Source organism: Oryzias latipes, chromosome 16, assembly GCF_053564925.1.
Source record: "Oryzias latipes strain Hd-rR chromosome 16, Olatipes_Hd-rR_3.1".
NCBI classification, from domain to species: domain Eukaryota; kingdom Metazoa; phylum Chordata; class Actinopteri; order Beloniformes; family Adrianichthyidae; genus Oryzias; species Oryzias latipes.
The window spans coordinates 18,501,162-18,527,512 of NC_136252.1; the positions used below are offsets into that span (position 1 = coordinate 18,501,162).

At 40.1% G+C, this 26,351-nt stretch overlaps 2 protein-coding genes across 4 annotated transcripts; both read left to right on the plus strand.

Annotated features, from left to right (window-relative positions):
* The first annotated feature begins 3,819 nt into the window (after positions 1-3,819).
* Positions 3,820-16,557, plus strand: fcgbp (Fc gamma binding protein). Its single transcript, XM_023964372.2, has 21 exons — positions 3,820-3,983; positions 4,244-5,485; positions 5,642-5,985; positions 6,125-6,704; positions 6,794-7,392; positions 7,527-8,094; positions 8,272-8,537; positions 8,654-8,995; positions 9,075-9,648; positions 9,760-9,959; positions 10,045-10,186; positions 10,376-10,704; positions 10,780-11,359; positions 11,447-12,045; positions 12,401-12,968; positions 13,059-13,657; positions 13,755-14,322; positions 14,405-14,604; positions 14,764-15,144; positions 15,232-15,518; positions 16,156-16,557. The coding sequence occupies exons 1-21, from the start codon at positions 3,938-3,940 to the stop codon at positions 16,163-16,165; spliced, it is 9,024 nt and encodes a 3,007-aa protein (XP_023820140.1). The 5' UTR covers positions 3,820-3,937; the 3' UTR covers positions 16,166-16,557.
* A 2,545-nt stretch (positions 16,558-19,102) lies between these two features.
* LOC101173887 (FXYD domain-containing ion transport regulator 6) lies at positions 19,103-25,846 on the plus strand. Of its 3 annotated transcripts, none has more exons than XM_078932892.1 (9): positions 19,103-19,217; positions 21,365-21,421; positions 22,798-22,821; positions 22,979-23,002; positions 24,575-24,649; positions 25,250-25,286; positions 25,376-25,413; positions 25,493-25,514; positions 25,609-25,846. In XM_078932892.1, exons 2-7 carry the CDS (start codon positions 21,370-21,372, stop codon positions 25,395-25,397), a joined length of 234 nt encoding a protein of 77 aa, XP_078789018.1. In that variant the 5' UTR covers positions 19,103-19,217; positions 21,365-21,369; the 3' UTR covers positions 25,398-25,413; positions 25,493-25,514; positions 25,609-25,846. The 3 variants fall into 3 exon arrangements, with proteins under 3 accessions (XP_078789018.1, XP_011483422.1, XP_004077854.1); XM_011485120.4 differs by having other exon boundaries at positions 19,160-19,480; XM_004077806.5 differs by lacking the exon at positions 19,103-19,217 and adding an exon at positions 19,279-19,401.
* Positions 25,847-26,351: the final 505 nt, after the last annotated feature.

Below are 26,351 nucleotides of genomic sequence, written 5' to 3' on the forward strand. Positions count from 1 at the left end.
GTCAAAACATTGAGTAATTGCCTCTCTCAAACAGTCATTTAAATCCTATTTGATTTGCTCAGTAGACAGAAACTCATCACAAAAGATTAATGTAAACTCAGTTCAGTTATGCCTAAATAAAAATTATGAAAGTCATGCTGTTTTGCTAACAAATATGAGACACTGAAAGGGAAGCAGCTAGGTCAAAGCAGTTAGAAACTGTAAAGCAGCATTAAAAACCCATGTTTCCTGATATTTTTTGGCTTCATTTGAACAAAGCTGTTATAAAGGCATTAAACCACAATTGTAATTAGGCAGGATGTTTAATTGTGAAGGGACGAATTTTCCTTTTTTGACAAAATAGAACAAAATTACAAACAATTGTGGCTCTGTTGTGTCTTTCTTTTTTATATTTTTATGCCAAATTTTAAAATAATTCCTAAAGAGGTCATTCTGATTCCCTACAGACAACAAAACTGTTTGCTCGGGCATTTTTTGCCTATAAGTAGCTGCACTGGGCAGTTCCCTTTTCCATCATTTCTACCATAAACAGGCCATTTTGCTTACCTTCACTAGAAGTTCAGTTCCAAATAATATTATTTCTGTATTAACATTACAAGTATTTTAAAAGGTGTTGTATTACCATCCTCCCTCTTTCTTTTTAAAGCAAATGACAGAAAAAACAATTGTTGCAGTTCCTCAAAAGACCACTTGAGGCGGTTTTTAAAGCAGGCAAAACATGGGCTTCCATATTAAAAAGTGCAAAATGACATATAAAGTTAACCTGTGTATATATTCTGGTCGGGCCTGTGCAGTGGTGCAGTGGTTAGCACTCACACTCTACAGCGGGAAGGCCTCATAGCTGGGACTTTTCTTTGTAGTGTGTGCATGTTCCCACCTCGCGAGTGTGGGTTTGTTTCACATACTCTACCTTCCTCCCAAAGTTAAAAAATACGCATCCTAGGTCAATTGGTGAATATACAATTGTCCCTAGGTGTGAGTGTGTGGTTGGCTGGCCCTGTGATGAACTGGCAACTTGTCCTGGGTGAACCTGAAAAGGGATAGGCTCAAGCAACCCTAGACCCCAAAAGGGATATAGTGGGTTTAAAAAATGGACGAATTAATGGATATTCTGATTTCTGAAGCTTTTCAAAGTTCACAACAACTGTGTGGAGCTTTTTAAAATAATTTTTTTTTGTTACCTTTTCTCATGTGTTTGATGAAAAGCACTGTCATTAAGGTCACTTGATCTCAATGATAGTTGATAGTTTTGTCCCTTTGGATGAGCTGCAGCATGGAATAGGAGTTTGTTTCTTTTCATCTTTCTCATACTTCAGACATAATGTAGAGCAGTGTTTTTCAACCTTTTTTGAGCCACGGCACACTTTAACCCTGACAAAAATCCCGCGGCACACCAGCATCCAAAAAAAAAAAAAAAGCAGAAATTCATGATCTCTATTGATCGTCAGCCCCCCCCCCCCTGCCCCCCCGCAATCTCACGTGGATTTTTGTGATAATTGTGGCAGAAAAAGCAGGAAGTTGCGGCTGTTTTTTCTAAGAGATGAACCACCAGCTAAAGACGAGCTTAAGCTGGTATTTTTGTTAGAACTGAGCGACTTTATCAGCAGAATTAAGAACAAGGAAATGAAGACTTTAACCACTTCTGATTGGTCAGACGGATGGACATGTGATTAAGCCTTCAAGAATGATTGGCGGAGACAGTTAAAGGGGCGGGACTTTTCCTTACACAGTTATAGCTGCAGCTAAATCGCGGTACCGTGATTCTTATCAAAATGTCTTTAATAGAATTAAATAAACACAAAGAAAAAGTAATTTTAAGATCTTTTATATTTCTAACTACTCAGTGTTTTACCAGGGCCTGTTTGGATGAACAAAGAGCTGATTTCCTGGAGATGGAAAATTTTTTTAGATCAGTGAATGAGGGCAATTTCCCACGGCGCACTTGACCATCTCCCACGGCACACTAGTGTGCCGCGGCACACTGGTTGAAAAACACTGATGTAGAGGTTCAGTTTAACCCTTGTGCTATCTTAGATGACCCCACCCTTACATTGACGTGTTCTCCCTACCATGACAAAGGTGGATAAAGGTGAAGAGGATTTCATGTAATCCATGGACACCAGTGAAGATCACAAATCATTGAAGAAAAAAGGTTCAGCGTACTGTCTTGTGGGGTCTAGATGATCCACCTCCCAATGTTAAAGTGCCTAGGATAGCACAAGGGTCATCTGTCCTTCTTCAAATCCAGGTTTGCAACATGATTATTTGCCAGACGACTTTCAAACAAGTACAGTTGGAACAATTATGCCAATGACTTGGCAGACATTTATCAAAGCCCTGTTATTTTTAAATTATAGACATTTAGTTTTTCTCTGTAACTGTTAACTGCTGCAGCTCTGCCCATTGTCAACAGTCAGTGAAATGTGATGTAAAACAAAATCATTTCATATTTGGAAGTTGGAAAATGACATTAACATTTCTTAAAATATAATCAGTTTTTAACACACTATTGCAAGTTCTTCTAATGTTAAAGCAAATAAAGGTTAACAACCATTTCAATAATCACTTTTAGATACAATTTGTGCTCCTTGTATCATAAATTTCAAACTTTTAACTAATGTTTCTTAATATGTCGACCCGTTTACTGTGCTTACAGAAATGTCTAACTGATTTTTAATAATGGAGAGTTGGAAAAATAGTTATGAGGGCACACCTTGTCCTAAATCCCAGAAAACAATACATGTGCAAGAACTAAAACAAGCTTGATGCTTTTGTGCACACCAATTAAATATTTGAGTTTTTAATCTGTTTTTTTAAACAGTCATGTACAAACCGTAAAAGCCCAGATATATTGACTTTCTTTCTATTGCAAATGGTTGTTGCACCCTCTGCTACACATTGTTATTCTTTGGGTGGCTCAAAAAGCCAACACAATCTGCCCCATTTCACTGAAATGTTAGCTTAATGCTTGATGCATCAGCTCTTTAGGATCATCCACCCATTATGCAAGCTTGTCATGGGACACATTTGACAAGTATTAAGTAGCTTAAAGTTAAGTGTAATTTGTGCACTCAATTAAAAGCAAGAAATCTGATACGTGTCTTTCTGATACAAAAAAGGTCAAATAAAAAAATTTAAAATTTTAAGCTGCCAATTTGATGACAGTATTATAATGTAGCTGAAATATTTAGGACATGAGAGCAGATCCCTCCTTTAAATGCAAACCCAATCAAATGATTGTTCTTACCAAAAACTAACGTTTTTTTTTGCATATGTAGTGGTAGTTTCATGTATTTTTATGTAATGTATATACATTTTTTTCTTTTGCATATATTTTTTTTTACAAATTTACAATTCACAAAAAATTTGACGTCTGTGAAATAGAAAAAGGAACAAATCATTATTAGTTTAGTCAAAATGTTTCCACTGTCTGATTAATAAAAAAAACAATTTTGACTTTATTGAGTTATTTTTCTGCAAAATACAAAACTATTATCCTTACCACAACAAAGATTTTATTGAAAAGGTCACAAGACATTTCCCAACCGATTCCCGACAAAATGACAGGATACGCATGTTGGAGGGTGTGTAACCCAAGCACAAAATAAATTGTTCAGTCCACATATGTAATTTGTATTAGACCTCACACCTAGGTCAACATACAACAGGACCTGAGAGTATTTTCCAAGTTCTGTCTGTTTGTTTTAGAGGAACGGTATGGTCAAGCTTTGAGGTTTATTCATTGGTGACTTTTTTTTTGTTCGTCAGTATATAAAAGGATGAAACAGTAAAGCATCTCATCCCATGCCTCACAGTAGGTTGGTACTGTTTGAGATGCTGTATGCTGCTTGGCGTATAAATGTGTTTGCTTGATTTACATAAATGCATTTTTGAGAATTGTAAGAACTAATGCGAGAATTTTTTTCTTTTAGCAGCCATGGGGAACCTGTTGCTACTTTGTGCTTTTGGAACTTTACTCAGCTGTAAGTAACATCATTTGTAATTTCTGATTTATTACGCTTGTATATTTGCCACTTTGCTAAAATTATTTTCAGGGTGCGTTATTTGTGTTTGCATAGTCCATCTGAAAACTCATTTGATAGCCTGGGCATAAACATTCTCCCCAATATTGTGATAGTTTCTGACATATTTCCAAGATTCACCCCCTTTGTGTCAGATTTTACCCGAATAGTATCATTTCTTTTAACAAAGTCTTCCAACTTATTCTCTTCCCATCTTTCAGGTCCACTCATTTCTGGCTGGGCAGGGAGGGAGTTTGCCCTGTCATTTATGGAGAATTATGCTCCAAACTATGCTAATCCTCTCTTTCAAATATACATCACAGCTGTTCAGGACGGTACCAAAGTGACAGTCCAAGTTCCTCTTCTCAACTTCAAACAAGAAAAAACTCTCAATGCAGGGCAAGGAGTCACCATCAATATCCCAATTGTTGTTGAAATGTACGGCAGTAGTAGGTCCTTAAAAACCATTCGTATTCAAGCCTCTGGAGATGTGTCTGTAACATCATTTAGCTACAAGTTATACACAGCTGATACCTCTGTGATATATCCAATCTCTGAATGGGGTACTGAATACTATATATTTACTCCTCCTGGATCCCCCAATGGCTCTTATAAAGAGTTTGCCATAACAAACGGAAAAGAAAACAACAAAATTGAGATTTCTCCAGAGGGAGCGATTCAATTAGAGGGTCGTTCTTATAGTAAAGGCAGTAAAATGGTAATTGATCTTAAGCCATATGAGAGTGTCCAGCTCCAGAGCAAAGATGACCTTTCTGGCAGCAAAGTCACCTCCCAGCACCCTGTTGCTGTTTTTGGCGGCCACACTTGTACATGGCGTTTCTCAAAATGTAACCATGTTTATGAGCAGCTCTTGCCATCAAGCAGATGGGGAACCAGTTTCATCATACCTCCTCTGAGCGTCCAGATACGATATGACACAATCTACATCCAGGCCTCCCAACCCACCCAAGTTACTCTCCAACATGGCAACAGTGGCGACAAATTCAAACTATCCCAAGGGGAGACAAAGGAAATAAACCACGGCAACACTGAATCACTGTTTATTCAGGCTGATCATGGCATTCAGGTCCTCCTCCTTTTTAATGGGGTAGAATATGGCTGGTTCCAATACTATGATCCATTTCTGATGACCATTATGCCTACAGACCACTTCTGCTCTTCATACTCACTACCAGGCCTTAAAGGTTTTGAAAACAGAGCCTTGGTAGTTGCACAGACCAGTGCAACCGAAATGTTGCAGTATGACAATAAAAACCTCCCAAGAAATGTTCAGTGGAAAAAAGTTGCAGGGACAGATTTTTCCTGGACAGAAATGTCCTACCCAGAAACTACTGGCAGTGATTTCCACACTCTGACCAGCTCCAGTTCAAGTTTTGCTCTCTATAGTATAGGACTGAGCCAAATGAATGGTTACGGTGCTCCAGGACATTGTACAAAGAAAGGTAAAATACGTTATTTTTCTTTATTCTCAACCATGTTTTTGATACTCACATACTGCAAGTTATTTTGATTAACAATGTGTACTAACCGGTAGTAGTAGATATACTTTTTGCTCTTTTGTTAAATGTATGCATGTAACATTGTTCATTGTTTCCCAGGAAGTGTTTCAAAATCTTGCAGCCAGGTCATCTGTAGTCTCAGCGAGGTTTGTGAGATGAAGAACGGCTCTCCCTTGTGTGTTCCTCAATCAAAGATGGGTACCTGCTGGGCCATGGGGGATCCTCACTATCGGACATTTGATGGGCAACGCTTTGATTTTATGGGTACCTGCACCTATGTTATTGCTAAAAACTGTGGAGAGGACAGCCGTCTCACAGCTTTCGAGGTCCATGCCCAGAACGAGAACAGAGGAAGCCATAGAGTGTCATACGTTGGTCTTGTCACAGTTCAAGTGTATGACACCACCATCACAGCAGTTCGATCGGAGACAGGCCGTGTGAGGGTAAGCTTTCCTGCTGGGTTGACAAAAGACAACTATTCCTGTAAATCTTCACTAATCTGTTGACAAATTGTAACATTTACTGTTGCTTGTTTGACTGAGTGATGCTTAATTCTCATGTTTTATGCTTTTATTTGTGCAGGTTGACAATAGTCTGTGGAGTTTGCCTATAATCTTGAACAACGGCAAATTGAAAATTTTTCAAAGTGGCCGCTCTGTGGTTATAGAGGCTGATTTTGGTTTAATGGTCCGCTATGACTGGACTCACAATCTTGTGGTCACACTGCCCGACACTTACAGTGGCAAGACTTGTGGTCTCTGTGGTAATTTTAATGGCAATCCCAAGGACGACTTTACAACACCTTCTGGAACTCAGGCAAGTGGAGCTGTGGCCTTTGGCAGCAGCTGGAAGGTCCCAGGATTGGTAGCAGATCCTCAGTGCAGAAACGACTGCGTGGGCGGGTGTGGCAGCTGTACAGAAAGTCAGCTGAACAAGTGGGACAGTGACTTGTCTTGTGGGATCATTACCCGTAAAGAAAACGGACCGTTCAAAAATTGCCATGCTATCATTGACCCGAAAGCGTATCTGGAAAACTGTAAATATGATTTATGCATGGGAAAAGGTCTGCGGCAGTTCCTTTGCAATGCCTTGGAGACTTATGCTGAGGCCTGTCAGGCTGCTGGGGTCCAAATTGGAGATTGGAGAGGATTGGCAAAATGCTGTAAGTAAAGTTAATAAAAATGAATTGAAGTAGTAGAAGTATTTGAGCATTTATATTATATTATATTTATATTTTATATCTTTCTAAAGCTCCTAGATGTCCAGCTAACAGCAAATATGAGCTCTGTGGCAGTGCTTGCCCTGCCACATGTTCTGACCCTGATGCTCCATCCAAATGTCAACGCCCATGTGTGGAAACTTGCACCTGTAAAGAAGGCTTTGTTTTAAGTGGATCCGAGTGTGTACCTGCTACTAAGTGTGGTTGCACATATGATGGACGATATATTCCAGCTGGGCAGACATTCTGGGCTGATCAGAATTGTAAGCAGCTGTGTAAATGTGTGGCCGGAACCAGGCAGGTGGCGTGCCAGGATAAAGGCTGTGGGGTGGGGCAACAATGCAAAGTGGTTGACGGCATAAGAAAATGTCAGGCGTTGTCCTACAGCACCTGCAAGGCCACTGGTGACCCCCATTATGTGACTTTTGACAACAAAAAGTACGACTTCCAGGGGACGTGTGTGTACCAACTTGCTGCACTCTGCTCCAAGGACACAGAGTTGACCCCTTTTGAGGTCCTGGTGCAGAATGAACATCGAGGCAGAAACGTTGTTTCCTATACCAAGCTAGTACAGATTAAGGTGTATTCCCTCAACATTGTCATCACAAAGACACATAATGGCCTTATTATGGTAAGAGATTCAAATGGTCACAAATGTATACAAAAAAGAACAAAAATGGTCTCACTCTGATTTTCTGTAATAAGATTTTCACATTATTGAAAATTTTCTGTATAATGTGAATAATATTCTGTTTTATTCTTCAGCTTAATGATCAGTTGGTCAACCTGCCTGTCAGCCTGGTTGAAGGAAAAGTATCTGTGTACAAGAGTGGTTGGTTTGCTGTAGTCACCACAGATTTTGGCCTAAAAGTGTCTTTTAACTGGCACAGTGCTGCATTTGTAACCCTGCCAAGCAACTACATGGGGGCAGTTTGTGGCCTTTGTGGTAACTACAATGGCAACATGCAAGACGATCTAACCCCAAAGAATGGAAATACACCTGTGAAACCAACAGATTTTGGTACCAGTTGGCGAGTAGCTGAGATACCTGGCTGCATTGAAGGCTGTCAAGGAGTGTGCCCCAGCTGTGACATCACTCAGAAGGTTCAATATGAAAAGGAAGACTTGTGTGGAATCATAAGAGACACCAAAGGGCCATTCCGTGACTGCCATGCAAAAGTGGATCCAGCTGGGTTCTTTGAAGACTGCGTCTATGATGTTTGCATGTATGAAGGCAGAAAGGATGTGCTGTGCCAGGCTGTAACAGCGTACACATCTGCTTGTCAAGGTGTGGGGGTCAACGTGTACAGCTGGAGGACCAGTAACTTCTGTGGTGAGACATGAATTCTATACACAATTCAGTATAATTCAATTGAAATCATGTCAAAAGCAGTGGGTTACTTGGATTTCCTGTTATATTTGGAGTTAAAGTTTCTTTTCAGTGTGTGGTTAAGTCAACGTTTCCACTGAAATGAAATATTAATTGTTTTTTTCTTTTTTGTCTTCACAGCGGTGAAGTGTCCCATCCACAGCCATTATGACATTTGTGCAAGCGCTTGTCCTGCATCTTGTGAAGGTTTGGCTCCCCCTCCAGGCTGCCGGGCTCATTGTGAAGAAGGCTGTTCTTGTGATGAAGGGTACATCCTGAGTGGAGATCAGTGTGTTCCCTTCTCACAGTGTGGCTGCCTCTACAATGACCTCTACTATCGCATCAATGAAGTATTTTATCCCAATGGGCAGTGTGAGGAGGAGTGCAAATGTACCCAAGATGGAGAGGTAAAGAGAAAAACAGACTCGAAAACCGAGTCTAAGACTTTAAAGAATGTGTGCCAAAGTAAACCAGCTGGACAGAAATATACTTACAGCTTTCTCATTTCCTCTCCTTTTTTCAGGTTACATGTAAAAAGTTCAAATGTGGCCCTAATGAAAAATGTAAAATAGAAAACGGCATCCAAAAATGTCACCCTGTTGGCAAGGGTGTGTGCCGGGCTTCAGGTGACCCTCATTACACATCTTTTGATGGGCAAAAGTTTGATTTCCAGGGCACTTGTACCTACGTTCTCTCCAAGAGCTGTGGAGTAGAAGATACACACTTGGAGGCATTCTCTGTCCAGGTGGAAAATGTGCAATGGGACCGAATGAAAGGAAAGAAAAAGGTTTCTGTCACCAGGCTGGTTGCTGTAGAGGTCTTTGGCTTCACTCTTATCATGAAGAGCAAGATGTTTGGAGTACTGGTAAGCAGTTGAGAACAATCTTGTTTCAAAACGACAACTAGTTACAGTTCTTAAGTTTAATTATAACTATTTTTCTTAGGTAAATGGAGTACTTAACAACATTCCACTAAATCTTAATGATGGAGAAGTCCAGGTCTATCAAGAGGGCACAAATTATTTGATTGCGACAAATTTTGGATTGCTTGTTACGTATGATCTGGTCTATCATGTGACTGTCACAGTCCCAGGTAATTATCGGGACAAAGTCTGTGGTTTGTGCGGAAACTTCAATGGAGACAGAAAAGACGACTTCCAGATGCCAGATCAGATACTAGCCAAAGACATCAATGTGTTTGGAAAATCATGGAAGGTTGCCATTCCAAATGTGGTGTGCGAGAATGGTTGTCAAGGGAATGAGTGCGCCGACTGTGACCCAGCTCACAAGGACGTCTTTTCAAAGCCCGCTTACTGCGGTATTCTCACAGCACCCAAAGGTCCATTTGCAGTCTGCCATAGTAAACTGGACCCACAATCTTACTTTGATGACTGTGTGTTTGATGTGTGTGCCTCCAATGGGGATGGAAAGGTGCTTTGTGACAGTGTGGCAGCCTACGCCTACAACTGTCACATGGCTGGAGTGAACGTGAACGATTGGAGGACTCCCTCTTTCTGTCGTAAGTGGCCCAGAGTTTTTTTTTCTTCAAATATGGCATTAATTGAATTTTTTAAGGGCAGATCATGTCTTAAAATGACTCCACTTACTTTCTTTTGACACTTTACTTTAGCAATGAAATGCCCTGCAAACAGCCACTATGAGGTGTGTGCAGAAACCTGCACTTATTCCTGCCCTGGCCTGTCAGACATGGTTCAGTGTCCTGAGGCCTGCACAGAAGGCTGTGTATGTGATGCAGGCTTCCTATATGATGGTCAGACGTGCGTCAAAGAGACTGAATGTGGCTGCTATGACAGGGGGAAAACTTACAAGGTACAATAAACTAACTTTTCTTTATTCTGAAAACTCATTTGAAAGAAAATTCTGTAAAACATATCTTCTCTTTTGCTGTTTCTAGCCAGGTGAGGTCACGTATGAAGAGGACTGTTCATTAGCGTGTTCCTGTAATCCAGCAACAGGCCTCATCTGTGAGGAGTATTCCTGTCCAGAAGACACCCAGTGCATGATCAAGAAAGGAGTTAAAGAATGTTACAACAAAGGTTAGACATTAAAAATGTCACTTTGACTAAAACAGAAAAGCAACATTCATGAAAATGTATAAATCTTAATTTTTATTAAATCAGATAATAAACTATTTAAGAAAATTCAGCAAATTGCTGATGTAGATTTTTAAACAGTAAATTTTATATTCTAAAACAAGTTTGATTTTTTTTTTCTGCTCATCACAGATCCCTGCAAAGATGCTAACTGTCGGGTGCAGGAGACATGCCGTGTTGAGGGGGGTGAGGCTGTGTGCATCCCCAAGTACACATCCACCTGCTGGGCTTGGGGAGATCCCCACTACCACACCTTTGATGGCTTTGACTTTGACTTCCAAGGAACTTGCAAATACATCATCTCTAAGACCTGTGGGAACCTCAATGGTCTTGTTCCATTCTCCATCACTGAGAGAAATGATAATAGAGGAAATGCAGCTGTGTCCTTTGTCAGAGAGGTAGATGTGTTTATTTATGACTACAACATCACCATTCGCAAGAACCAAGTTGGTCAAGTCACGGTAAGATTTGTTTTGTTGTCAGCTTGACCTGTTATGTTTTTTTGTAATGCACTGTGGATATGATTTTATTTTCAGGTCAATGGGGAGCTGCTGAACCTACCCTTTCAACTGGGTGACAATGAGGTGTCCGTGTTTCAAAGTGGATCCTCTGCAGTGGTTGAAACAAAGTTTGGCTTGATTGTGTCTTATGACTGGAACTGGCATCTGGTCATCAAGCTCCCCAGCAGCTACTACAGCAGTGTGTGCGGTTTGTGTGGCAACTTCAATGGTGATACAGGTGATGAACTCCAGAATCCGTCTGGCAAAGCAGTTGCCTCAGTGATAGAGTGGGGTAAGAGCTGGCAAACACCTGATCAAGACAAGGGCCATCCTTGCTGGGACACCTGTGAAAAAAATTGCCCTACCTGTGATGATGATGAACGGGAACTCTACAAGACTCAGGCTTTCTGTGGAGGTCTTGCAGCCAAGACCAATAGTGTATTTAAGATATGCAATAGCAAACTCGACCCTCAAGCTTTTATGAACAATTGTGTATATGACATGTGTTTGAATAAGGGGGACAAAAGAATGCTGTGCCAGGCTTTAACCTCATACAATAAGCAATGCCGTGATGAGGGAATAATAATCAAGGACTGGAGGAAAGAGTTTAACTGCCGTGAGCATTTTGATTTTTTTCTCAAGATTATTGATTAAATATTCAAATTTTATAGTTAATTCGTGTGTAATCTTGTTCTACATGCAGCAATGAATTGTCAGCGCTTCAGCCACTATGAACACTGTGCCAGTCCTTGCCAGCCCTCCTGTCCCTTCCCTGAGCAAAAGCAGACATGCAGCGGTGCATGTGTTGAGGCCTGTGTGTGTGATGAGGGTTACGTCCTGAGCGCCGGCGTCTGCATTCCTGCAAAAACATGTGGGTGCTCTTATCAGGGTCGCTACTACACGCCAGGCCAGCAGTTCTGGGCTGATGAGGCTTGTAGTCGCCTTTGTGTCTGTGACACCACCCTGGGCATGGTGACATGTCGTGAGGCGTCCTGCTCTGTTAATGAGAAATGCATCATACAGGATGGAGAGCGTGTCTGCCAACCCATCAGTTATGCCACATGCACAGCCTCGGGTGACCCACACTATCACACTTTTGATGGTCGCCGGTTCAATTTCCAAGGGACTTGTGTATATCAACTGGCTGGACTGTGCTCCCAACACCCTGGGTTGGTGCCATTTAACGTGACTGTGGAGAATGAGAACCGTGGAAGCAAGGCCGTGTCCTTTACAAAGACTGTCACATTTTCTATTTATGGCTCCACTCTCACTATCAGCAAAGAAAACCCCTACAAGGCCTTGGTAAGTGGAATTTTCAAGGTATGATTAATCCCACAAATGATGTGTAGCAAAAGATTAAAGTGATCTGCATTTGGGAGCAAATTTTGAAAGGAAGAAATAGGACAGTCACATTTTTAAAAACAAAACCATCGCAGAGGCTTTCATCTCCGCTCATTTCAGAGGATAATAACTAGGCTAATTCTGACATTCGTCATACATTCCTTACATATATTTAATACTTGAGTATTGCAATTTTGATCCAGGCAGTCTAATTAATGTAAGATTGAACCGCACACTAAAACGGATTAGCAATGTTTACAAAATTATAAAATTCCTAATCTCCTAAAAATATTCTCTTCTTTTACACCTCCTTCAGCTCAACGGCCAGCTAGCCGCACTACCTCTGAAGTCGAACGACGAGCTGGCTGTCTTTCTGAGCGGCAGTCAGGCTGTAATTGAGACAGCCGCTGGTATCACCATTACATATGACTGGTGGAGCACAGTGAGGGTTACTGTCCCCAGCAACTACCATGGTGCTATGTGTGGCCTATGTGGCAATTACAATGGGAAAGCTCTCGATGACATGACCATGCAGAATGGCAAGACCACCCCTGATGAAGCCAAGCTTGGGGAGAGTTGGCAGGTGGCTTCTGTACCAGGATGTTCATCAGCTTGCCAAGGGCCGTGGTGTCAGGCCTGTTCTGACTCCCAGAAGAAGGTTTACCAAGCCTCACAATTCTGTGGTATTATTGCTGATGAGACCGGACCTTTTAGAGAGTGTCATAAGTTTGTGGACCCTGCTGCGTACGTGGAGGACTGTGTGTATGATGTTTGCCAATTTCACGGGCACCATGGTTCAGTATGTAAGGCTGTGGAAGTGTATCTGTCTGCTTGCCAGAGCCAAGGAATCCCCATCCACCCTTGGAGAACACAGGCATTCTGTCGTAAGTCAAAATTATTTTTGTTTTTACGTGGATTTTTAAATAGTCTGTCTTTTTTTTGAGTGTCTCTGTTGATTTCTTCCCATCCCACAGCAATGGAGTGCCCTGCCAACAGTCACTACAACCTGTGCGCCTCAGGCTGCCCAACTACCTGCGCCAGCATAAACTCTCTCACCACTTGCCACATGCATTGCTCAGAAGCTTGTGAATGTGACCAAGGTCACCTGATGAGTGGAGATACCTGTGTGCCTGTGAGGGACTGTGGGTGCTCCTACAATGGTCAATACTACCAGAAAGGTGATGTTTTCTACCCTGAAGACACGTGCATGGAGAAGTGCATATGTGGGGAGAATGGAGCAGTTTCTTGCCAAAAGGAAAAGTGCCGCAGAGGAGAAACCTGCAAGCTGGTGAACGGAGTGAAAGGCTGCCACCCAGAGGAGGAAGGGAAGTGCGTGGCTTCTGGTGACCCACACTACACTTCCTTTGATGGACAAAGGTTTGATTTCCAGGGTACCTGTGTCTACGTCCTGGCCAAAGTTTGTGATGACAACGACAACCAACTAACGCCTTTCACTGTGACTCAAGGAAATGCAAAATACGGAAATGGAAAAGTGTCTGTAACCAAGTCTGTAACGGTGACCGTTTACGGTTATAACATTTCCATACAGCATGGAGTGCCTTGGAAAGTCATTGTGAGTTCAACACTTTATTGTAAACAGTTTAAATGCATTTTATTAATAATTGTTCTCACCAACAACTGAAATGAGTATCCTTTTTGTGTTTGTCTAGGTGAATAATGAAGAGCTGAACCTTCCCCTCTCTCTGGATAAGGGCCGTCTTACAGTAACAAGGGAAGGTCATAATACATTTGTTCGAACAGACTTTGGACTTAAAGTCCTCTATGACACCGTCTACTATGTTGAGGTCATCGTTCCTTCTACATACCAGGGCAAGATGTGTGGTCTTTGTGGTAACTACAACAAGAAAGACCGTGATGAATTCAGACTTCCTGGTGGAAAAGGAACAAAGAACGTTAATGAATTTGGAAAGTCATGGGTAGTGGACCTGCCAGAGCATATTTGTGGTGGCTGTGAAGAGGACTGTCCGGTGTGTGAGAAAGCCAACGCTGTTTTGTATGAAAAGTTAGACTCTTGCGGCATCATGAAGGCTCCTGATGGGCCTTTCCAAGCCTGCCACAGTAAAATCGACCCAGCAGCATATGTCTCAGATTGTGTGTTTGATGTCTGCGCCGCGGGTGGCAGCAAAGAAATTCTGTGCAACAGTGTGCAGGCCTACGTGTTGGCATGCCAGAATGCCGGAGTGCAAATCCAGCCGTGGAGGAGCAGCTCATTCTGTCGTAAGTTGGAAACAAAATGAAAGCAGATTTCTTCCGGATTTTTGAGCATCACAGTTTCTTAAACCATTTTGTCCTGGTTTAGCTGCGTCCTGTCCTCCAAACAGTCACTATGAGGTGTGTGCTGATACCTGCAGAGGGACATGTGCCAGCTTCATCCAGCAACTCACTTGCTCTGAAAGCTGTTTTGAAGGATGCGAGTGTGACGCTGGTTTTGTTTTTGATGGCGCCCAGTGTGTTCCCCTGGAAAACTGTGGGTGTGTTCATGACGGCAGATATTTGACGGTAAAGTCTGTTTATGTTTTGTGGTGTTGAACTATAAAAGTAGTACCCATTAAAAAAAATTTAAAAAAGGAAAAACATGTTTTCAGATATAAAAAGGAAACATAATGGTTGTACTATTTCAAATGTAAGCAACATGACAATACAAATTCTCTATTTCAGGTGAACCAGGTAGTGGTGGACAAAGACTGTCAATCCAGATGTGTGTGTGAGGCCTCTGGGTTGGTGAAGTGTCAAAGGCTGTCCTGTTCTAGTACGGAGGTTTGTGATGTACGAGGTGGGGTCAGGAGTTGTCACATCAAGCAGGCGCACTGCACCATAAGCCATGCTGGCCAGCTGAGCTCCTTTGATGGCATGACTGCAGCAGTAGAGGCACAAGGGGCAGTGGAGGTGGCATCTCTTTGCGACGAGACCTCTGAGAACTGGTTTCGTGTTGTAGTTGATGTCAGGGTTTGCCATAAAAAATCAGCTTTCGCTCCTGCCACTGTACATGTTTTCTTCAACGAGGCTACTGTTACAGTGAACAGCCAACATGGGATTTGGGTATGGACCTTTTCTTGAAGAAGTCAATTTTGTTTTGGGGTTAAAATGGTCTGAACTCTTTAATGTCACTGTATTTGTGTGCTCCAGGTCAATGGCAAGAAAGTGTCTCCTCCCAACAATTTGACAAATCAGCTGTCAGTGCAAGTCTTGGACAGGAGCGTGGTCATTCAGAGGAAATCAGCTGTGCGTGTGACCTACTCCGTCTCACAGGAGGTCACTGTCACTGTTGACAACAGCCTGGCCAGTAAAGTGTGTGGTGCCTGTGGCAACTACAACAGCGAGTCCGAAGATGATTTGAAGACAGCAGATGGAAAAGTCACCACTGACATGTCAGTAGTTATTGGTTCGTGGAGTGCTGAAGATTTTTCCAGATGGTAAGTGCTAAAATGATGCTGAAAATAAGGATATCAGGTGTTTTTGGAACTATGTCGATGCTAAATCATATTTTACTGCCTCATAATTGATGCAACAGTATCAAAACTATCATAATTGCGTCCTTTCTGAGCCCTTCCATTTAAAACAAAGTTTGCACTTAAGTCATGCAAACTTCATTTGACTACTAGTGGAATCAGATGAATAAGATGGTGCTATGACCATTAAACAGCTTATTCTCGTAACGTAAGCAATAAACAAAGACTCCGATGGGCCCTTTTAACACAATGAGAGTATGTTTTTAATAGCATTTGGCACAATTTAATTAAGAAATGCCACAGGATCCCCTGTGGTAATTTCTAATTAAAAAGCAGGCGACACTGACAGGCATGACCATCAAAAGCTACCAAGCTTGCAATCCATGGACATTTAGAACCCACCTGGGTGCAACATTATTTTGAGCCAGTGTCTTTGGTTTTGCATTAGAACCTCAAGTCAACCCTTAAGTGAAATTTGGGGGTCCCTGTCCTCCATGTCCTGCTCTTCAATGTGTCTTTAAAATGACTTTTTAGATGTGTGACTTGTAGTCTTTTTGTCTGAGCAGATATGAATTCATCTCAACTTTTTTCTCCTTTTCAGTGGCCTGTGAAGATGCTGTTTCTGCTTTGACTGCAAATTTATCAAAGAAGACAAAAAAAAAAATCATAAAAATTTGAAACGATGCACCCTCATAAATAAAAAAAAGGGTCTGCAACATGACTTCTATTTCTTCATTTTCATCCTGTTAATCTCAACATATATCCAGATTCTAGGTGATTTGGTGCTTTCTTGTTTTCCCAGATGTTGTACCTCATTGTTGTGCAACAGGACCATCTAGTGGAAAACAGTCGTAATAACCTGTAATTTTTGCAAGCAACTTGAAAGAATGAGAAAACGTTTAGGTTTGAGAGTAAACCTTTCCTGTTCAACATTTAGAATGTGTTAACAGAGGGTTTGTCTTTCTTACTGTTCTGATCACTGAATAAACCAGTTTTCCTCAAAGTTTGTGCTCAAGTTATTTCAAGTTATCAAAAAAAAAGAACTTCTCAAAGGGGGAATAAATGTCTAAATTAAATGTATTTAGAAATATCTGCACTTTTTTCCTTTCTTGTTTTTGGGCTGCAGCTGCTGCTTTGGGAAACTAAAATCCCATATCTTCCTGAGCAGACTATGACCTTGATAAGAAAGTAAGGTTCTTGGTTTGGGGGAGTATACAATAACAAAATTCCAGAAAGTTCAGCTGACCAGCCACAATGCCCCATTGACTTGTAATCAGCTTGGAGCAGCCAAACACAAACTGCTATGCTTTGATTAAATTTGAAGGTGACTTTGCAGTAATACTTCTATAGACGCATGATGCCTTAAATACGCTACAGAAGTTGAATAGACCTAATAATAATTTTAAAAAATAATTTTTAATAACCAATAAAAAGTAAGAATATTTACTAAATAAATGAATGGGAAAGAGAACATGAAAAACGTTTAGAAACTTTTTTCTAAATTCATTCTTGAGAGGGTCCTTTTATGTTTTAAACCTACAACATTTAAAATAAAAGTTGTTGGAGTTCACATAAACCAGATATGTTCACAAGTTTTTTTTTTGCAAGTCCATGTCAAGTCTAAAATCTTTGCATTTAAATCAAAGATGTAATATCAAGTCAAATCTTAAAGCTTAGTTAAAAAGAATGTTTTGCTGTCATTAATTGTCATCGCACTGCTTTCTACAGCTTGTTGGAGCAAAAAACAGGCAGTTGTCAGTTTCAAAGAGGTAATAAAGATATCTTTTATATTTAGATCTGACGCTGGCATTATGGAGTTAAAAAAAAGTTCCTCAAATGAACATTGTGGGGCGACAGTGGCTCAGGTGGTTGAGCGGGTCGTCCAATGATCGAAGGGTTGGCGGTTCGATCCCCGCTCCCACCAGCCAAAATGTCATTGTGTCCTTGGGCCAGACACTTCACCCTCCTTGCCTCCAGTGTGGCTCCACTGGTGTGTGAATGCACATGAATGATCCCTGTGATGGTCAGAGGGGCCGTAGGCGCGAACTGGCAGCCACACCTCTGTCAGTCTGCCCCAGGGCAGCTGTGGCTACCATCACCAAGTATGAATGAGGAGTGAATGAATAATGGACATAATGTAAGCGCTTTGGGTGTCTTGAAAAGCGCAGATAAATCCAATCCAATCCATTATTATTGTTCTCAAGTCCCAAACGTCAAGTCAAAGGTTGCATCTCAAGTCCCTTCATGTGAAGTGCAAACCAAGTCCCTGTCAGTGACATGAAAAGCCATTACAAAGCCACTGGAACTACCATGTGGTATAAAAAATCAAGTATAAAAAAGAACCCTTAGCAAAAAGTACTTTATTTATGTGTACAAGTATGCTTAGTATATGCTAAAACAAAGACAGTGTACTTAAAGTTTACTTTTTGCTGAGAACCATCCACATTAACGTATGGCTCTATAGACTCCATTTTATCTCCCTTGGAAACCAAACTTCCTACCATCCTGCCCAAACCCATGAGATATCATTGGAAAGGCAGGGATGTCCTTATTTAAGCACATCAGGTCTTAGTAGAAAACTACAAATGAATCAAACAACACAATCCAAAAACAAATGTTCCCCACAGAAGACATAAATGAATGGGCTGGTTCTCAGGAGGTCAAACTATATAATTTAAACTTAAATGTTCCAAATTGCTCTGAAGAAGTATTCAGTACACGTACATGATCTATAGTGCTATACCTACACTCAAGACTTAAAGTTCCAGTCTGATCATCTTCTGGTCTATTCTAAAAGTGTTCAAAGTGGTCTTGTAATCATTGTTAAGCAATTTTTAGGAAAAATCAAAAAACTTGTGTCGTTTTCTAGGATAGTTTCTGTCGAACAGTAGTAGTTCATCAGATATTCATCTCTAAGTTCTAGGTGGAACCCTTGGCACTGAGTTAAGCCTGTCCCCATTTCCCACATCCCATCATCCTTTTGTTTACGCTCTCCCATAGTTCACAACCCCAACCTAACATTACCGGTCAAAAAAAATGGCGAGCAATATTGGAGTTATCCAGCTGTTCAGCTTTGAGCCAGAAGTCAACTCGGATGGGAAAAGACATACATGGATCTATTTGTCTGCAAGTGGATGCATGAGGATGAGCTTGTTGCCCAGTGATTGTAGTTTGTACGTCACACCTACAAGCTTTTTCCAACAATATTTTTCATCTGCTGCTGATGTACAATAATTCGAATAAAGAAATACTCAGAAATGCAATTTTAAGATTACTTTTTTTACATATGCCCTCCATCATGAGAAAAATTCTGCAAAAACACTTTTTCATTGCATTTGGTCTTTGTTAAAATAAAGCTCAAGTGTACTCAATTTTGGTAAGGGAAAAAATAGGCTTACCCAGTTTTGAAAAGATAAAAAAAAAATCCTTAAATTGTGTTGCTTTATATTTTAACTTTGGCTCACAGAGATCGACCACAATATTTCCTTTTTTGCGAACTTTTTTGTTCTGTCCTGAAGTGCGCCTGCGCTGAAACCTTTCCAGCAGATCCGCTGGCTCATGGAGCGATCATCTGCAGACTTTAGGAATACTCTGCAGATTTTCAAGACACAAGAACATGAAAAGTTGCAGCAGAGCTGCGCGGCTCTTCCCTGTGTAGAACGGGTGGGTGTGTGTGGGGGGGGGGGGGGGGGGTGCAGAGCATTTCAGTCATTTTGGGGAGTAACTTCAGCGGCCCCCACCCCCCCTCCACCAAGTCTGTTTATACAGTCAAGGCTTCAGACCAAGACGCTGCAGTCCACCAGCAGAGCAAAGGCTGCACATTTAACTGCATTTTGGATTCAAAAAGGTTGGGTGTCAGATTTGTCTTAAAGCTGAAGTTGTTTTAACTTTATTTATAAACTTCACTTATTGGTAGCTGATTTACGGTGAGTAGATTTATGTTTTTAAGACTTACCAGCTGCAGCAGGATTTTTCTACTTTTGATTGCACTTATAAGGAAAATGTGCAGAAAACCAAAGTCGCAGCCATAAAAGTTTGCCTCATGAGTTGTTTTCGCCCTCCCCCCCTTTACCAGACTGCATTCCGACTTAGTAAACATGTGAGAACAGTTAGTTACAGTAAATGAGACTCATTCCCTCCTTGCTTTGCTTTGTTTTCGCTCATTTTCTTTCTGGTTAGCTTCGCGCATTCCGGCTGATCATCCAGGAGGTTTCTACCGTCGCAAAACTCCTCCTTTATTATGGAACCTCCTGTATTGTCTGCTGATCTGTGGTCATTTTCCGTCAGGGAAAGTATTGAAATATGTGTCATGTGCTGAAGACTTTGTTCTCTAAATTCTAACATGGTAGCACTTTGAGAGAGCGCTTTGACTTCTGCAGAATCAATGTCATTGACTTGAGGAGTTCCTTATCTCTTTTTTGTTGTTCTTCCAAACCTGGAAGGGTTGAAACCAGATTGAAATGTAAAGATGGAGTACTGCTTTATTCAGAATCCTGTTTCCATTTCTTACTTGTAAATTGTCTTGTGAAAGTGTTCATTTCTCCTCCTCCACAGTAGTCCCACTTTCACGCCCCAGGCTCCACCAGGTTCTGCCAAAAACAGGCTCTGCCCTTTTTCAGAAGCACAACATGTCATTATTGTGGATCAGAGCTGCAAAATACCATGTGTCTCTCAGTTGAATTTGTTTTGTCAGGTCTGGTCTTGTGCTGGTCTAATGCCAGAGTTCACCAGCGAAGCCTCTCCATATCTAGAGCCTTCTTATGTCACCCTGTCTGCTTGCAGACTGGTCTGTAAACATATGGGTGAAACAGAATCCCAAGGAATGACCTACAGCCTGTTGCCAAATATCTGCAACTCAATACCCCTCTGTACCTCTCCTATGCCAGCCTGTCAGGGCACTGCTCTAAAATAGCTCCTCTTTCTCAGAACCAACAACATAATTTCTGAATTTTTGGCATCATAAGAAATCTTGTTCTTTTTGTGTGAAACTGGAACATTTAGTTCCAACCAGAATGGGGTCATTGAAGGACCCAGTTTCACCAAATTAATTTCATCTACAGTATGTATTGATGTTTTGTTTGACATGTCAAAAGTTTAGCATCTCTTTGGTTTACAGACCCACTCTGATGAAAATGGTGTTTTTTAAATGTGGCATTTTGAAGAATGTTTTTTTGTTTATAATTGCATTTTTTGAGTATTTTCCTGGTCAAATTGTGAATCGGGAGCAGACGAAAAGATGCAGTGTGAGGTAGAAAGCTGCAACAACAAACCACAAGCTCTGCTCCGCTCCATCCCGATGCGTTCAGTAGTAGACGAATAGATCCATGTATGTCTCTGTTTTGCTCGTCCGAGCTGGCATCTGGCTCAGAACTGTACGGCTGAACAGCTTCAATATTGCTCGCCATTTTTGTTGCAACGGTGATGTTAGGTTGAGGTTGTAAGGGGCTGTAAGTTAGCGAAAGAGTGTGTTAACAGATGGATGACAGGAAATGGAGGCAGGCTCACTCTACACCAACAGTCCCGTCCACAACTCTGAGGCAAATTTCTGACGACGACACCGCTTTTTAGATTTTGGCTAAATCCAGCAAAGTTATAATTGAAAGGCCACTGGGAACACTTTTAAAATAGATCCAAAAAAAGATTAGAGTGGGACTTAAAGGACTTTAAGAGTTCTCTGGCAAATCTCTTCCAGCTGCAGACAATGAATCCCAACTTGTTTTTGTACTGTTAAAGATCTAGCAGTCTCAGCACTTTATAACCCCAATGTCATTTTAAGGACTCCAAATTCCTTTCCTGTTTCCTCTGTACAGATACAATGGATCTCATTGTGTTGGTGGCATTCAGCTCCTGGCTGGCTCCTGCATTTGGTGAGCATCCTTTTTACCAGCTGTTGTGGCGGTTTGACACTGTGAGCCCTTCAACTCTGGGTTTAGCGTATCATTCTGTAGCTGTGTGATAGATTCCTTCGTATGTCTGTATAACAGGATCAGCATTTGGCAGGGCAGTGTATGGTAAGTTTTCTGCCTCAGAGTGGCCTCAGTGATGCATTACACAGTTTGTGCCTTATTTTTGGCATACTTTTTATGGTTTATGATAAAAAATTTGAAATACATATCTGGTTTTAAGTGTTTTTCCCCTCATAAGGGATAGTTGGCAGGTTTTCCAACTTTTGTGCAGGTCTTGGCATTTTACTTGCTCATTCTTGTGTGCCCTGTGATGTCAGATGGGCTTGATATTTGGCACACTCTCCCTAAACGAAGGATTTATTATTTTCTCATTCTTCTGTGTGACTTTAGTCGGACTTTATTTTTTTAAAGCTTGCCAGAATCAACGTGGCAAAAATGCTATATATAGCCCTGAAAAAAAAAGCGATGTTTCGATTTATACTTCAAAATGAGATCAAAGAAAACTCTCACTCTTAAATGTGTAAAAAAAATGTTTCACAATTTATGTTTTTAAAGTGATATATTAGTTTCAAGCATTTATTTTGAAATGTCAACCTCAATAAGCACACTAAGGATGTTACTCCTTCATGCAAAACTTGCCCAACGATTGCTAAAAGTGAAAGGTTTTCCTCCCAAATCCCCTGAAAATTATATTGAAATATGTAAAAAAAAAATCTTCTGAAAGGATGTGGTGTGTTTAAGTAAAGCTCACATGCCAGTGTGCTGCTGCGACTTTTAACTGTAAACATCAATCCTCCCACAAACAAAGTCTACATTGTGTCCAATGGGAGTCCATTCGAGCAAGACGGCTGTTTAAATGATTCTGTTTATCTTTTCAATGTCTCTAAAAGAGGAGCTCTGTTTCCTCTCACGCCTCAGATATTTTCTAGTTTTGTGTTTTCTTTTAGTTTTGTCTTTTTATATTCTTTTTTTTTTTAAATCATCCAGAGAGAATTAAGAAACAAGGCAGATCTGAGCAGTTTGAGCTTTTTCCCTAAAGGAGCAGATTAATGCATCAAGTGAATGAAAGAGCAAACATAAGAGTCCTTTTGAGTGGAGCATTTAGCAGATGTGCTAGAATTTTCCAAAAAAAGAAAGTGAGATATTTTTAAGTAATTTCAGTTGAATTGAGTGTTAACCAGATGATTGCTAAATAGGCTGAATGTAAACACACTTTGATGCCAAACACCCTTTGGATTTAAAGGGACGTCACTGTCAGGGAGCCAGTTTCGCTCTACTTTCAGTGACACATTGTGATTCAATTGTAAAACTAACTCTCCCTGCTTCTCCTTTTACAGCGTCGGCAGCAGATTATGACAAAGGTGAGATTATTGGTCTAACTATAGCCATTATAGTTGACATAGAAATCGGTTCTGACTTGAGCGTGAAGCCTCAAAATCAGCTGTCGTGTACTTTGAATTCTGTCAGTGTTTAAATGGTATTCTCATCTTTTTTCTCCCTTTTTGTCCCCCCCCCCAGACCATGACAGTGCTTTTCACTATGGTGAGTGTTTCAGTGGTTGACCCTCCACACAGGAAACATCTGGGAGTTTAAGACAAGTTAGCCGTTTCCAGAGGGGGTGGGAAATTTTTCCTCTCAGACAAAATGTCCAGCACAAAAGACTTAGATCCTGTTTGTTTACTGCTTTTAAATGCTTAGAATGACAATTTCTCTGCATTCCGGCTCCATTACTTTGTGTTTTTAAATCTGTTGTTTGAGCCTTCTGTCCAGTTTGGTTGGGTTTTTTTGGAACAAAGAAAAATTCCAAAAAGAATGTTTTACTCCTGTTTTCTGACATTGTACAAATACTTTCGTAATGGTGCAAAATTAAAAGGCAGGTACGTTTTCAGTTGTTCAATTCAGTTTATTAATACATCAATTCATGTCAAGGTTGTGTGTGTGTGGGAACAAAGACACAAGAAGGAAATCTAGGACCACAAAAATCCAGATTATTCCAACAAGGTTTAAACAACAGAACTTGAAATATGAATCCCATTAGAGACATATACATTACATCAGAAGATTTTCAATGTAACCCGCTGAAATAATGATGCTTCTGGCAAATTGTCATTTCTTTCTAAAAGAAAATGTAAAAAAATACATCTGAAATGTATGTAAAAACTATGTAAATGTTAAAAAAAGAAACTATTTACATTTGTGTTATAGTTTTTTTAGAAATAGATCTATAGATTGATCAAGACTTTAGGGTCTGATGAATCTGCAAAGACATTATTAACACGTCACAACTATGCTTAGGCATACCTCATGTGGAATATACTTGTCAAACTAAACAGGATAAAATAATTTTAAACAAAGAAAGGTAAAACAGTCCATCGTCTGAACTAAAAGGTAGAAACATTTGTTTGATGTCAAAGTCCTTTTTTTATTTTTTCTCCAGAAACTATCATGTTCCTGCTTGAAAACGGATTCTCTGGATAATTTCAGACTAGATTTATTCTGGGGTTCTGAGGGGATCATAAAATAATTATGAAGGATAAATCTATTAACAGCTGGAAAGTATAAAACATCTTTCTAATTTTATTTATGAGATTGAAATACTCTGTCTTTTCTCATTATATCATATTTTATTGGTGCTGAAGAAAAGCCATATAGTATAGAATAAATAGTATATACCATACAGTTTTACGTTTTTTCTCTTTGTATTTCAAGATTAGCTAATAGGAATTTATAAATTATTATCCACTTCAATTGGGCATCTGTCACCTCCATATAACTCAAAATGTTTCACAAAAAGCAAAACCTGCTAAGAATGGCGTGAATAAAATGAGAGTATAGCTATTAACTGGAGCCAGCAAACATGATTTTTTTTGTAAAAATTTAAGCTATCTTTTGCATGCTATATAAATAAAGATTTACTTCCTTTAATTCCTTGACTTTGATGTTCATTTCAGGTTGGTGTTTATGACATTTCTTTTCTTTTAAATATACATTGCTAATGTCAGTCTATTAATAAAATTATGAGATGTGTGTCAATACCATTACTCTTGAGTCAAAAATCATGTTCCAATTTAAACAAAAGACTTTAAATTGTTTTTTTTTTGTTTGTTTTTTTAGATTATGAATCTCTGCGAATCGGTGGGATGGTGTTTGCAGTCGTTCTCTTCCTCCTGGGTATTTTTCTGATAGTCAGTAAGTACGGACAGTTTGAAAAACGGTGTCACCACCCTGGGATCTCTGCACCTTGTCTCAAATACAAACAGCCCCGCAAAGCGGGCGAGCTCTGAAGCATCTCTGCTCTGTCAGATCTTTTTTCTTTTTCACACACTGTTTTTAATCTTTGGATCTTTAATGCCAGTTTATGCAGTTTCCTCTGCTCCAGCTGGCTTGTCATTTCCAGCTCTTTAAGTCAGAAATCCGCCAGTAAATAATTCAGTGCATCACATGTCAGCATCTGGTGGGCAAAGACCGCAGAAAACCAAACACATTTTTAACATCATGTGAACTGAATACAACTCAACACAGTCTCTCCTTCATTGCTTTTTTGATTCCACTGAATGTGTCGTGTTTTAGTTATAAAGACTCGATCTTTGATTGACAAATGAAAAATGTGTTGTTTTTTGTGGGACCAACATGACTGTTGGATGTATCTATGTGTGACACTTCCAACAAACACAACTAACACATCACTCAGTTTACAAATAAATCAGCTTTCTGAGACAGAAAAACTACAATAAAACAACATTTAGGTATAATTTATTTTTGTTTTTTTCTTGCTTTGTCCAAAAATAGGCAGAAAGTGTACATGTTCAAGGAGTGACAGATCAAGGTAAATTTAATTAAATCTTTTACCTAAAATCCAATAATAACTCTGTTTTTTGGTTGCTTACATATATATTTTATTTTTATTTCTTTTAGATCTCGTCATCCGGAAGTGTAATGGCCTATTTAAAGAGGTAAACCCATTTATTTCTTTTGTAGAGGTAAATCCAAAATAAAGTAGACAAAGCAAATAATCTAAAACTTTTTCTGTAGGTTATCAAACGCCGCAGAAAAGGTATGTTTCTGGCAAACAAATGTGGATTTACTTTTTCTTTTGTTAAGGCACTGAAAGAAATATTTGTAATCTTTGTTTCCACCTTTTTTAACAGGTTGACGGATTGTCACCACTAGATGGCAGCAAACGGTGTGATCACAGCACGGGATAGTCTTTCCATAAATATGTAGTTTTTAAGACACCACAATGTTACCATTTCTTTCTTTTTTATGTTTTTCTCATAGGTAGTTTTACTAGATGGTGTCATAATGTATTGCATGAGCATCTGTGCAATTTTCACATGTATTTGTGCAACTTTGATTCTACAAAATAAATCAATTTTGAAATGATAATGGATTTCTTTCTATGTATATTTTTTGTTAACCTAATGTCGTCTGACAGTGGTGATGAACCCAGCCCTCTGCTGTGCTGCTCTCTTATTTCTGCTGACACTGCAGACAGTTTGGTTACACATGCAGTAGTAACCATCAGCAGTGAGGTGATGCTGGACTCACTGATGTGCTGCATTGAGCTGCATCTGAAGAGACTTTCTTAAAAAAAGGCACTTCTTGTATGCAGTGTTTGCTTTCTGTGCTGTTAATTGGCAGATTTCCCATTAAGACTGGAGCTGGCTGACTGAGAAAGTAAAAGCTGCATGCTCAATTCTCACTGGAGTTGCAGGAACTGACTGCAGTGCACAATATGCGTGAGGTGAAAACTGCTCACAAAATCCCCAAAATTCTGTATTTAAAATAGCCTGCAATATTTTTAAGCCATGTTCAAATGTATATTAGGTAAAACCAAAATGTTCCACAATTTTTTACTTCAAATGAGACTATTTTTTGCTGCTTGGATAAG